Here is a 14,097-nt window from a genome sequence, read left to right as displayed (position 1 = left end):
AAAAAAAAAAAAAAAAAAAAAACATGATTAAATCAACAGCCTTATCAGACGAAGTGCTATACGTTCAAATCATTACAGAGGATATGGAACTGGGAGCAGTGTAGAGGTTGAGCATCCCAAATTCATAAATCTGAAATGCTCCAAAATCTGAAACTTTTTGAGTTCCAACATATTTAATAGAAACACTCAATAGAGCCTTTTAGATTTCCAGTCTTTGGATTTGGGATGCTCAACCAGTAAGTATATAATGCAAATATTCCAAAATTTGAAAAAATCTCAAATTCAAAATACTTCTGATCCAAGCATTTTGGATAAGGGATATTCAAACTGTATTACTTTTCAAACACAGCAATCCAGTCCCTTGTCCCCATCAATACATCATATGAATAATAAAGTCTAACTATATTCTAATAATGCCTCAATTATCTAATATCATTAGGACATGAGAGGTTCACATAATCGAATTTTTGAATAAGTCGTTTCTTAGTGCAGAAACAGAACTCAGGCATGCCTGCAGCCTAGGCCAGCTGAAAGGTGTTCTTGGGAAACTAATCTTGACTTCACCCTATCTAGTGGAAGACACTCAGGCACAATGGGGAAGTCATTTTGTACCAGTTACTTGCAGCTGATAAACAGGTAGGGAGCATGAAGGAAGGATAAAGAGGGTGGCAAAAACCCTATAAAATGTCAAAAGGATCTTTTTGCACCTGCCAGAATCCTCATTCCAGATTGTTGGTACCATGCACATTTGTATGTCTCTGAGGAACTTTGGGTAGCTGAACACCTATTATGTCTCAATACAAACTATGTCATCACCTGCTGGAAGTTTCCATACCCTTTGCCACTGAAAATTTCACACTCTAATTGTGTCTGTTATGGGTTGAACTGTGTCCCCGTAAATTCATAGGTTGAAGTCCTAACCATCAGTAGCTCAGAATATGACCTTATTTGGATATAGGGTTGTTGCAGATGCAAAATTATATGAGGTCACACTGGAGTAGGGGAGGTCCCTAATCGAGTATGACTAGCGCCCATATAAAAACAGAAAATCTGACCACAGACAAGCACATACGGAATATGTCATGTGAAGATGAAGTCAGATATTAGGGTAATGCTCTATAAGCCAAGAAACTCCAAAGATTGTCAGCAAACCACCAGAAGCTAGGTGAGAGGCATGGAACAAATTGTTACTCAGTCCTCAGAAGGAACCAACCCTGCTGACACCTTGATCACAGACTTCTAGCCATCAACAACTATGAGACAAATTTCTGTTGTTTAAGCGACCTAGTTTGTGGTCCTTTGTTACGGGATCCATAGAAAATTAATACAGCATTTACTGGTGTTGGTATCTGTTGATATCACCAATCCACTGTGAAAACCACCAGACACCTCTTTAAGTAACCATACTTCTTAAAAGTAAGTGTTACTCTCGTTGAATAAATACAAGTCAATGGCCTCTATGTGCCAGCCACTAGTGACAGAGCAGTAAGACTGACAATGTCCCTGCCCTCATACAGGTTATAGTGTAGTCAGGATAACTGACAACAAACCAAAACTACACAGTGATAAAATTACAATTGCATTAAGAACAAAAATGATATATTTCTCTTCCTCTCTAAACAGATGGTAAACACAGTTAACCATGTATGGAGCCTCATGGTATAGTTGGATGCCCTTCATTTTTATTTTTGTTCCCCTACTAGATGTCAGGTAGTTGGCTACTACAAAGTCAGCTTTTATCAGCTACCCTCTTGTCTGTCTGCTCACCTCCTCCAATACATTTATATCAAATTTGGAGTTTCTAATGCTCTCTGAGCTAAACAAAATCAAGTAACTAATATTGCTAAGAAACATATACCATGTAACAAAACTTGCTGCAAGTGAAAACTGAAGATTTGACTTTAATGCAGGACTTTCAGGTTTACTTTAGATTCTCAGAGATTTTTTTTTTCCAACAGAATTCTATTATAAGGCTCTGAGACAGAAAGTTATTGCTACATAAACTGGATTTTATCAAATGATTTTGTACTATGTTGCCTGGCAAATGCTTGTTTCCTTTCAAAGGAAATAAATGCAGCACAAGGAAGCAAGAAAAACTTTTTCATATCAGAAGTTCACTGTTTTCTGTATCAGAATATAATGGTTACTTAAGGAAGAAATACTTTCCAAAGTCAGAATTATATAAATTATTGTCAAGCACAGGGCATATTTTTGTTAAATAATTGTCAGTTGTTTAAAATGACATGACTATGAGGTTATATAGCATCATAATTGGAAAGTTCAGTCAACATTTTTTGAAGGACTTAATAAATACCACCTACCTCTTATGCATATCCAACAATCATCTTTTTTGTTGTGTTTCTTAAGTTCTTCTTCAGTTACTTCAATTAACCTGCCTTTTAATCCTGTTAGATCCTTTCCACTTTTGGTCAGTCGAATCCAATCCATAAGGCTTCTGCCCTGTTTTAAAGGTACCTAAAAATGGAAAAAGAAAGAATTAAATCTAGCTTCTTCATTACTTTTAATTCCATTTTAAAAGATAATAAAACTCAAATCTAACAATTCTATAAATCCTTTTACAGCTTTAAGAGGCTGTCAATATTGTTTATGCTGTATTTGAATTATAAAAGGTAGGGCTTAGAAATTCTATCACACAAATTTTCACCATATTGATGTCACAGTACAGTAGTCCATCAGTATCCACAGGGGACTGGTCCCAGGACTTCCCCCTACCCTATATCAAAATCCAGGATGCTCAAGTGTCTCATATAAAATGTCAAAGTACTGACATATAACTATGAACATCCTCCCATATACTTTAAATAATCTCTAGATTACTAATAATACCTAAAGCAAAGTAAATGCTATGTAAATGGCCGTTGTATTATTTTATGTCTTTTTTTTTTATTGTTGTATCGCTCTTTTTAACTTTTTTTCCCCAAATATTTTTGATCCACAGTTGGTTCAATCCTTGGAGTCGGAAAACAGGGCTACACAGGGCTGATCATACAACAAGAATGATATTGAACCAGAAACCAGAAAACAGGTTCTGGTCCTGGCTCTGACATTAATATGTTACAGTCACCAGTTTGGACCAAAATTTCTTCACCTTAAAAATCAAGAGATTTGACAGAAGAAAAGATAAAGAAACAATTAACTATAGTTGATTTTCTGAACTGTCAATATAAACAGACTTAGAAATCATTAGATAGCAATCTTATCTAAGAATCCATTGAGTAACAAAGTTTATCAAATAATGGAAAATAAAATTGTAACACTGTAGGGAAGGGGTGGCAAACTATGGCCTGCACCTGTTTCTATACAGCCCTTGAGCAAAGAATTGTCTTCACATGTGGTGGTAAAGAGCCTGAAATCTTATAAGGCCCCTTGCCCAGGGAACTTAATAACAGGATGGTTTGGGTTTTTATTTTGTTTTATAAAACACATTTTCAACGTTTTCAGCTGAGACATATTATTAGTACTTTGACCAGAACATTTTCAAGATATCTCTATGGAACTAAGCTTGTCTGACTAATTTGTAATGTAGTAACAAAAGAATGTTTAATGTAAAAGCAGACACATTCAAGGACGTTTACATATTTCACGTACCTGAATCATACCTATTTTAGATATCCATTTACTCCCAAACTAACCAAGTTAATGGGTCTGTGGTGCCTTTCACATTCCATCCTATCAATCTACCTCATTCCATTCTGGCTATCACTGAAACTCTAGGTCTTTTGATAAATGAAGTGTGAGAAAATGACCTTTCCCATCCCAAACTAAAATCACTCACCTCTCTCTATTCATAATCCACAGGATAGTTAAAGCAAGCTTTCTGAAATGCAAATCTAATCATAGGCTCTCCCTCCCTCAGTGGCTCCTCAGGTTACCTTAATTCCCTAGGGATTTACCAGATCTTCACAATCTGGTCACAGTTGACTGCACTAGCTCCATGTTCTAACTTTTGCTCTTCTCCATTATATACTTGGCCAAATGGGAACTGATTATTTGATTCCTTGATTGCTGTCAAATACTGGCTTATAGCAGTGCTGCTTCCTCTGCAGGGATCAACCTCACCCCAACTCCCATTAATTCCTCTGGAAGGCTTCTCTGATCCTCAACTCCTTTGTGGTCGTAACACCCTATTGTAGTACTTATGACATTATAACTGAATGTTTACTACTTCGTGCAACCTATGAGACTAAACACCTTGAAATCAAAGACCACAAACTCCAGCATATAGTAGGTTCTCAATAAGTATTTGTTCACTGGTATTAATAGAAATAATAACTATCATATGTTGAGTGCATATTCTGTGTTACACTCAAGTCTGTGAGATCTAAATAAAAGCCTCAGGACAAGTAGCATTTACTGGGTGCTTACCAATGCTGTGTTAAGAGAAACATTATCTCACTGAATCCTATAAACAATCCTATAATATGGGTACTGTTATTCTCATTTACATCTGAGGAAACACACTCAAAGAGATTAACTGGTAGATATGGTGGAAGAATCTAGGTCTTTCTCACTTCAAAATCTGTGCCTTTAAAAAATTACAGTAAGTCCTCACTTAAGCTGGTCAATAGGTGCTTGGAAACTAAACTATGTACAATGAAACTAATTATACCGTGGGCTAACTGACATAAACAAAAGTTCCTGCAGCATATTTCTGGTCACAAAAACATCACCAGACTTCTAAATAAAGACCAAAATACTTCTAATATCAAACACTGAAAGAAATGTTAGCTATACATACATTTAAGGAAGATTAATTAAAAAACAGTAAGATAATTATTTGCCCAACTATTTCAGTTCAATGTCACAGGTAGTCAGAGCCTATCCCAGTAGCTCAGGGCGCAAGGCAGGAATCGACCCTGGACAGGATGCCATCCTACGGCAAGGCACACTCATAGACACCCAACATTCATGCAGACTGGGGCCGTTTAGACACACCAATTAACCTAACTTGCATATCTGTGGGTTGTAGCAGGAAACTAGAGTACCCAGAGAAAACCCACGCAGACACAGTTAGAGGGTGCCAAAGACAGTGGCCCCGGCTGAAACGAATTTTTTTTCTCATCAATATTATAACTTAATGCTGTTGAATGAAACAACATTATTTGAGAACCTGCTGCATGATACACAACCTTCCCAACTAGGTTCTATTTTCTCAACTTCTACCCATTTCATCCAAACCTGACTCAGTTTTTACACTCTCAGCATCATCTTGTTTCACAAAGAAAAGAGGAAAAGAGTGGAGTCTGAGTTTTCCTTAGAATTGCACAAAATCTTATTGTGTTTTCTTTTGGACCAAAGACTCACCTTTGCCATCGCCATCTGTGTGACTTTTTGTCTTTGCGTCTAAGTGTTCTCCTTTAAATGGATGCTGAGAACATAGTTGGTATTTTTAACGAAGAACAGCAGCCACTCATATTCTAATTCAGAGATTCTCTCTGGAAAGACTATGTTATTCAGTCAAGTATTTAGCTTCAAGAAATAGGTCAAAAACCAGTGAGAAAAATATACTTGACTGGATGGCTAGATGATTGATATATGAATCAGTAAATGAAATTTCACAGCAGAACCACAACACAAGTCTAAGCAATTTAAGGCAACATTTCTTAGCCAGTTTCCTTTTCTGTGAAATAGAGACAATAAAAGCTTTCACTTCACAGGATAATTGTGAAGATTAAAGTTAATACATGTAAACCACTAAAAATATACATGGCCTCCTATAAGTACTTAAGAAATCTCTGGAAAGCTAATGAAAACTACAGATCCCTGAACCTATATTCATTCTGAACTAGAATCAGAACGCCAAGTCTAAGTGGAGAAAAATAAGAAAATCGATAAGGGTTCCAAATGATGCTAAGACTCAAGAGTTAACCGAGTGGCCCAAGTAGGTGGAAGTGTCACAAACAAAAGATAAAGATATGGTTACAGAATGAGGAACTAACACATAAACAGGAACAAACAACATTCGCAAAAGAACAAAGAACACAATTTTTATTGAATTTTGCAAATACAGAATATATCTGCACAGTATTCCACCTGTTGCTAACAGTAACTGTGCTCAACAAAAACTCAAGAGTATTGTATTTACTTCAAAGTTAGCAAGTGATAATAGTAGAAAAGGCAGTGATAAAACAATCAGGTACCCGAGGAAGAAAGAAAGGCAGTATGACTTGGATAGTGTCTGTAAACCTGACTTAGCTCCCCAGCTCAAGTCCCCATCCTTGCACAGACGGTCACTGTCGCCGCTGCCAAGCCTTTCCCTCCTGCAAGGGAACCCACATCGAGTGATGTGGTACAACTCCTTCAGGCAGTGAAGAACAAAAGACCAGCGAGGAGATGAGGTTGAGGGAAGGAGGCTAATACCGAGCGCCTATAATACCGCAAGCACAGTGCCTGGCTCTGTCATATAAATTTAAATCGCGGGAAAGGACTTGAAGGAAGGGAGCAGATAGAGCGGGATAAAGGACCAGAAAGAAGAGGGGCTACTAGGGGAAAGGGAGGGAGATAAGCAGAGTTTAGGGACTGTAGACAGAGTGGGATCAGAAAGAGGTTGCAGGCAAGGACAGCAGCGAACGACAGCTTAGAGAGGTGTACAGGAGCTGGGAGCTGGGGCGGAAAAAGAGAACAGACTGCCGGTGCGCGAAACGCAGCGAGGGGAGAGACTCACGGAGCCACCCGCTTACCTTGCTACGCCCCCCGAAGGCTACACGCTGCTGCGACCTGGGGGCCGGGAAAGACTGGGAAGGGACGTTCAGCATCTTGAAACCCCAGCCCCCGGCCCTGCCCGGGGTTCGCCGCCGGACTGGATAGTACCTCCACCTCCAGCTCTGTGGCCGGGCAGTGGCCAACCCCCGACCCACTTCCGGGGTCGCCAGGGGTGAGACGCGCTCTGACGCAGCACGTCCGCGGAGGGCGGAGCCAATGGGGCGGAGGGAGGGCCGGTAGGGAGGAAGTACGCATGCTCAGTTAGTTCCGCGTCCCGCACTTCAGCACCGGAGCAAGGTGACAGCTATTTCGTTGAAAGATTAGAGAGTGAAGCTGTTCCTTAGCCTTGGTGCTGACCGAATCTGGGAACAAATTCTTAATCCTGCTAACCCGGAACAGCAATGTGTGTTCATTGTTAAGCAGTACCATCGCACTACTTGAAATATGGAATAAAATACACTACTTGAAATATGGACAAAAACGCATTTTAGTTTCTCTGAAATTCTTTCCTGTAAGGCACTAGACTGTACTGGAAAAAGCACCTCACACCTTTAAGAGCAAAAATATCAAATGTCAACAGCCACTACTGTGGGGTAAGAAGAAAACCTCATCTTTAAGCATCCTTAAACCTCAACTTTAAGCATGCTGAGGACTAATGAATGCGGGTAAGACGTTAGTAAAGTCTCCTTCTGCTGTATTCACCCACTCACAAATTCTCCCTCCTTATGTAACTTCCTGTCTTCCCTGGGAATTGTGTACTGATGCAGCTCACCTCCAGCTGTGGTGATGAAGTAACGTTTAAAAGTCAGATTTGGTTTGGATGCCATCTCTGCACTTAATGACTGAGCTGTCTTATGCAAGTTACTTCAGTATCTCAAAGTCTCATTTTCTCCATCTGCATAATGGGTTTATTAAAGATTAAAGGGTCATATGTAAACTACATACTGCGGTGCCTCGTTAATATTAGGTACTGAATAAGTGGCAGTGGCTGTTCGTACTATTCCAACATATGAATGGGAAAAGGACAAACACTGTAGGTAAACACCAGGCTCTAATGCTCAAAATCTGATTTTACTGTTAATGTTTGTTTTGTGTGTCCCTTGGGGAGCACATAGATCTTCAGAGTAGAATTCAATAAGAGAGAAAGTTTTCAGAAGAAACATAGTTCTAAATAATCCTCCCCATCCTCCTTTAATTACTAACTTTTCCTAACTCTGAACATATTGTCATGCTTTAAACTTTCTCTGTTTAACTACTTAGTTCTTAAAGTGCCTAAAAATCAAGGTTAGGTTTGTAGAATCTTTTAAATCAGAAGAAAAAGTGTGTGACTATATGTGGCCATTCAAATAAGAGGCATTTCTTAGCTTGGTAGCCACCTATGACATTCACTTCTATCCATTTTTATTTGCAATTGAAATGCTTATTACAAGAAGACTGAATTTGAGCTAAAAGAACCTCATGACTATAAATAACTGTATTACTTTGACCTTGCAAACTGCTGCAGTGTTCTCTCTCTCTCATTAAATGATGACATATTCTTCTAGGGTCTACATAAGAAAAACTAACCACTGAGACTTATTTCACTTCTCATGAGAAAACTTTTACATAAGAATAACAAAAGCAGAGAACCAGAACAAGGATAAGTTAATATTGTTGAAGAATGTTCCATACTTTCCAAATTTCTTAGCTCCCCTACAGAAATGGAAGATACTATCAACTTCTGGCCTTTAGACTCCACTTTTTTAGACTCCATATCAATCACTCAAATTTAAATATTTTGTTTTAATTCTAGGGATCCCTCGATGTAGTACATTAAGTATTAAATATCCATACTATTTTACTACGGGATTTAAGGACTGAAAAGGAGTATTAACATAAGAGTTACTTTGCTCATCATTTATGTAAAATATCTATAATTTAAGAGCCCTAAGATTGATTCCCTTTTTCAATTACAGATAATGATTTAATGTGTTTTTTTCCACCTGCTAAGAAATATTTACTAATAAATGAGTGATTTCTAACATAAGGCTATTTTCTTCATTATCTAATAAGATAATACTAATCTGTAACTACAATATCCAACTGGCATCAGTAGGAAATAGCAGATGTTAAAAGATTTAGTCTTGAGAATTAAATACTGTCATTCTTTGCAAAATTATAACTAAATATAAATTTGCAATTTAATGAAGAGAAAAATTTATTCTTTGTAAGCCGCAAATATTTATAATGCAATCAAGACATTTGTAGATGGCACCTATTTTAGATTCCAACATTCAATTCTAGTGTAGGGATAAAAAAAGGCCAAATACCAGATTAATTATAAAATATTTCACTTTATTAATAATTTATATACAAATAAATTAGCTTAAAATAATTATGATACATTTGTACACTAAATTTAAACCCTAAAAGCTCTGGATATAATCAAAAGTAGCTAATCAGATTAATTTTCACAGGTCAGCTCCTCAATTTCATCTTCACTATCAGAATCTTCGTAAAATGAAATTGTGGCTTGAATTGGAAAATTTTTCAGAAGAGCTTCTGCTTCTTGATATAAGTAATCATAACACTTTGATTTTGGCCAAAATAGTGAAAGAAGCAGACAACCAGAGATATTATGGTTTTTCACATTCAGTAATCTTTAAACTCGATGAAATGGTCAAATTTTCAAGAGCTCCATATATTTAACAATTGACTTAGACATTTGGATATAGCCTTAAGATATAGAGTTAAAATATGCTACTATCACAGTTTTCATGGAATCTACTTGCCCAAGTATCAATAACTGTTTGATTATTTTAAGTCTTTATTCAAGCTGTAAATTGGATCAAATTCACACTAAACCCTGGATAAGCATAAGATCAATGTTTATCTTACTTTGTGTCTTATGGATATATTTATTCTTATAATACATAGAAGATTTGTCTTACAGTTTCTAAATTTTTTTGGAAAAAATGAATTTAGTTCTACCAGTACATTAAAAACTCTGATGATAGCCAGCTTTATAAAGATGACGAAATATTATGCACCTTACAAAAAGGTGGAAATTACCTATTATCTTACTTAAAACTCACAGATTTAACTCTTATAGAAGTAGACAATGTAAGTTTAGAAATGTATAAAAAACAGTATTTTAAAAATTTTGTCTATACACTCACAACTTGAGGCATAGAAAGACTACTTCTGGCCTCAACTTTGATTCTGTCTGCCTGTCTTCTCCTCATTTCAACTAAATTTGTGAATACCATATGAAATATTGAGAAATTATATATGTTTTATACAAATAACTGGCATGTAAGTATATTACCTCAGAATTTCAAAAATCTGACAAATACTAATCTTGCCTTCTGGTCTTCATCAAGGAAAAGAAAGAGGAGAGATAAGGCTGAATCACCAAGTACAGTGCAGTCATTTTCGTGTAGGATAAACAGCCCATATATTCATACAACAGAGTCATTCCAATAAATGAAAGATTGCATTATGTTCAGTATGCTCCACTTTAAAAGGCAGAAAAACAATGTAGTTTATAAATGTTTCCAGCAAAATCATAAAAGTTTATATTTTGATGCTTAAACAAGTAACTATCAATTATTCAGTCATTCAATAAATATTTCAGTGATCCCTTGTGCTAACATAATTCACAATTTAAAGATGAATAAATCATGGTGCCTACCCTCAAAAAGTTGACAGCTGAATAAAAAAAACACATCACATTAGTCAAAATATAAATGAATAAAAATAAAATGTAAGAGAAGCACAATTAAATTGTATCCATACTTCAGAAAAGAAGGGAATTTCTTATATAAGAAACAATTTATTTTCTAATGGGTAACTGGAACTGGCAAACCCAAAGAATGCTGTTTAGTAATTATGATACTCTCTCCAGAATTTCTCACTGTGGGCCATTTTTCTCCCAGGGCCCACATACTTTTCTGAGTTTCTTTCTGTTCTGATTCTTCTCAGTCTCCTTTGCGGACCTCCTTTTATTTGTGTACTGGTTAGATGCTGGCCTTCCCTCAGGTTTTCATTGAGAACATCAGCCCTCTCTCTAAACAAACTAGGATGACCTGGCCCACTGTCATGATTTCCCCACCCTACATTTACCATGGACTCCCAAGTCGGTATTTCCACTTAAGATCTTGACTCTGGGACCCTAACTTACATATGCAGCACTCTACTGGATATCACTCTTCAGATGCCCCATAGGCACATTAAATATGATAAGTGGAAAACTTGACTCATGGTCTCACCTCCCAAATCTGTTTTCGGCCCTAATTTCCATTCTTTTAGTACAGCATTCACCTGATCATCAGCCACAAACTTAGGAGCCATTCTGGTCTTTTACCTCTTCTTCATCTACCATATCCAATACATTATAAAGCCTAATCTATTTTGTCATCTAAGTATTTCCTAGATTCATCCAGTCCCATCCTCACTTCCCGTGTCTTACAATGGTTCGTCATCATTTCTTACCTGAAAAATTGCAGAACTTCCAGTTTTACTTTCGATGTCCTAAGCCTATTTAACGTATAACCCCCAAGACTACCTTCGGAATAAAGCCCACGGGTTCCCAACACTACAAACAGGATCAAGACAAAACTCTGTACAAGAGTGTGCAAGATCTGGCATCTGATTACCCTGCTGAAATGACCACAACTTCACACACCTAAACTCCTTGGAGTTCCCACAAGGAGCCACACTGTTTCATGATCCTGCTTCTCTTTTCCAATGCTATTTCTTTTGCTCCCACTTCCCATTCATCTGATTAACTTCTCCAAGACTCAGCCAGGTAACCACTACTTATAATATACACTTCCCTGACCCTTCCCCCTACCACTCACAGATTTAGGCACTTCGTGCCATGCCCATACTTGTAAAACTAACCAAACTAAACTTCATTACAACACTTGCCATGTGCTTTGACTACTTTTTTCTGTATCCTTCACTAGTGCTAGCACATGGTAGGAAATTAGATGTAATGACTTCTATGTGCTATTTATCACCACGGACACTTTACAAACATCATTCAGCTCTTCATTTAACAGCTCTGGGAGGCAGGAAAACTGCAGAATTATTAACATTTCACCTGAATAAAAGTAATAGTAATAAAAGACAAAGAATCTTAGATAAAGGCTGACTTCCTGAAGTGGCTAGGAACAGTAAACTAGCTCCTCACGTTAAATAATTTTTGACCCTTTCTATAACCACCCTCAGTAATCTTTAGGATTTTCATTACATTTCTATTTTCTCCTACACGGCAAACTTGATTTGCTGTAAGACTGTAACTGCTAATCCCATTCTTCCTTCCAGATTGCAAGACAAAAGCAGCATACACACTGCCTGATGCCAAGTCAATTTCATTCGAACCCTTTAGGATTTAAAAACAAAAACTGTTTTGCCACCACAAGAGGACACCGCTCTTTCACCATAGCATCCCCTTTCCCTCTTCGTAATATATTCATCAAGTTCATTGAGTATGTATTGATCATGGTCCCTTTACGTGAGACCGTGAGCCCCTACCTTTTTCAATTTGATGAGTAACGGGTCTCTGCGAGTGAGAAGATAAGTAACCTTGAAGCCAGATTTTCAGAGAGAGAGAGGCTGCAGGACCAGCTGCGGAGCTGGGCTGTGCGATGCCCCTGGCTCTTCCCTGGGGCTGGAGAAGCAGGAGACCTTTGGGGAGGCCTGTCACTCACCTGACTGGGTGCCTGAATTGCGAAAGCTTTCCTGGGGCTGCGGTCATTCCAGGGCCATCGGGCATCTGAAGAGGAAAGGAAGTGAATCCAGTTATCACCCACCTCCTTCTAGAAAGTGGAAACGTGCACGACCCAGTGTTCCTCGTGCCCGCTGGGAATGTAACCCCAGGGCTCTCAGCAGCCTCGCTCCCGGCTGGGTGCCTGTGGCCCATCGCTCCAGAGGACGCATCCGCCGCGTCGGCACCGTTATGGCCACTGGCAGGCAGGATGTTAAGCGTGAGGCAGGAGCGGTGTCTCGCATGTCTCTCTCGGGCACTGCGTCCCGAGAGCCCTGGTCAATCTTCTGCACCCGTGGGAGGCGCGGCCTGAGACGCGTGGCTCACTCACCGCCTCCGTGGCGTGGTTCGGCGTCTCCTCTTCTTTCTTGCCTCCAGCGTCCACCCAGGGTCTCCAGAAGCCCGCGTATCTGCCGGATGGATAGCACAAGGCGCGCAGAGGAGACGTGAGCCCAGACCCGGGAGAATCCACCGAAGCCGAGCGCTGGCACCGGGGAGTGGGGGATGGAGAGTGGAGGGGAGGAGCTGGGGAGGCGCAGGCGGGAGGGACGGGGGAAGCTGCGAGGCACAGAGCAGCGCGGAGAAGCCTACCCGGAGTCTGCGGCCGCGCGCCGCGTAGTGCGGTCGATGGCCGTACACGCAGCGGCTCCACTCTCTGCGCCCTCTGCGCCTCCTGCGGTCTCCATGGCGCCGCGGAGACTGGCGTAAGGCCGCTGCCAGCTCGCGGGCAATCTTGGCTAGTTCCAGTAGGTCCGAGACCCGAGCTTTATATAGCCCTCGCGGCCTGCTGCACATTGAGAGGTTCGCTCCTTCTCCGCCCCTCTCCCTTGCTAACCGCATAAACAAAAAGGCTGCGCGTGAAGGCGCACCAGGCTGAGCCCCGGGTGTGAACGCGTGCAACTTCCAAATGGCCCGGGATGGGGTTTTGTCGAGCGAATGTTAATCGCCCTTCGACACATGGCTGCGGTGAAAAACAACATTCGCCCGAGGAGCCAATTTCCGTGTGAAGAGGCGACGGAATTAAGCGAGTCTACACGTTTTGTGTATTTCTGCAAAAAGCCAAGTAACTGGTTAATTGCTTGATTCGCTGGAAACTCAGGACTTGCTTGGCCTGTGGCAAATCAACTGGTTCTGCATCCCCTGTTCTAAAAGCTGGGATGCAGACTAGAATTCAAAGGAATGAACTTAAGTCCTCTTCCTGGAACAATTTTTTAAAAATTGGGTGAATGGATGGACTCCTTAAGAAAGGAATGTCAGTTTTTTAAAAAATGTGTTGATAAACTAGGTTCATATGCCAGTCTATTATTATCTGACGATAATAGAAAATTATTGGCAACAAGAGGTAAATTGTAAAAGATTCAGTGTTCTGGCTAAGAGAGCCAGAGACTGGAGTCATGTGATTTGCTCATATAACTCTAAATTATCTTCTCGTGTCTTTTATGATTTTTCCCAATATTTTATCAGTATCCTCCTACAATAACTTTTGAGTTCGTCTATACACCTCTATCACTACTTGGTATTTTGTCACTCAATGGTAATTACAAAGTTCTTTTTTGAAGGCAGGTGTTGTGGAATGATAATGAAATCTTGAAAAGTTATGATGTGAGACAAGTTAATCAAAT

At 39.4% G+C, this 14,097-nt stretch overlaps 2 protein-coding genes across 3 annotated transcripts in view; both read right to left on the bottom strand.

Annotated features, from left to right (window-relative positions):
• The window catches only part of CYB5R4 (cytochrome b5 reductase 4), a 108,593-nt gene extending 101,687 nt beyond the window's left edge, over positions 1–6,906 (bottom strand). Inside the window, 2 exon segments of the mRNA XM_017867631.1 lie at positions 2,322–2,475; positions 6,702–6,906. Of these exon segments, the coding sequence (XP_017723120.1) occupies positions 2,322–2,475; positions 6,702–6,776 (229 nt within the window). The 5' untranslated portion in view covers positions 6,777–6,906.
• A 2,191-nt stretch (positions 6,907–9,097) lies between these two features.
• RIPPLY2 (ripply transcriptional repressor 2) lies at positions 9,098–13,825 on the bottom strand. Of its 2 annotated transcripts, XM_017867630.1 has the most exons (4): positions 13,067–13,825; positions 12,807–12,885; positions 12,420–12,484; positions 9,098–9,314 (listed from the first exon to the last, which is right to left on the bottom strand). In XM_017867630.1, exons 1-4 carry the CDS (start codon positions 13,159–13,161, stop codon positions 9,167–9,169), a joined length of 387 nt encoding a protein of 128 aa, XP_017723119.1. In that variant the 5' UTR covers positions 13,162–13,825; the 3' UTR covers positions 9,098–9,166. The 2 variants fall into 2 exon arrangements, with proteins under 2 accessions (XP_017723119.1, XP_017723117.1); XM_017867628.1 differs by lacking the exon at positions 9,098–9,314 and having other exon boundaries at positions 9,366–12,484.
• Between the last annotated feature and the right edge of the window lie 272 nt (positions 13,826–14,097).

This window comes from Rhinopithecus bieti, unplaced genomic scaffold, assembly GCF_001698545.2.
Source record: "Rhinopithecus bieti isolate Rb0 unplaced genomic scaffold, ASM169854v2 scaffold_4552, whole genome shotgun sequence".
In the NCBI taxonomy this organism is placed as follows: Eukaryota; Metazoa; Chordata; class Mammalia; order Primates; family Cercopithecidae; genus Rhinopithecus; species Rhinopithecus bieti.
This window is presented reverse-complemented; position numbering and strand designations above follow the sequence as displayed.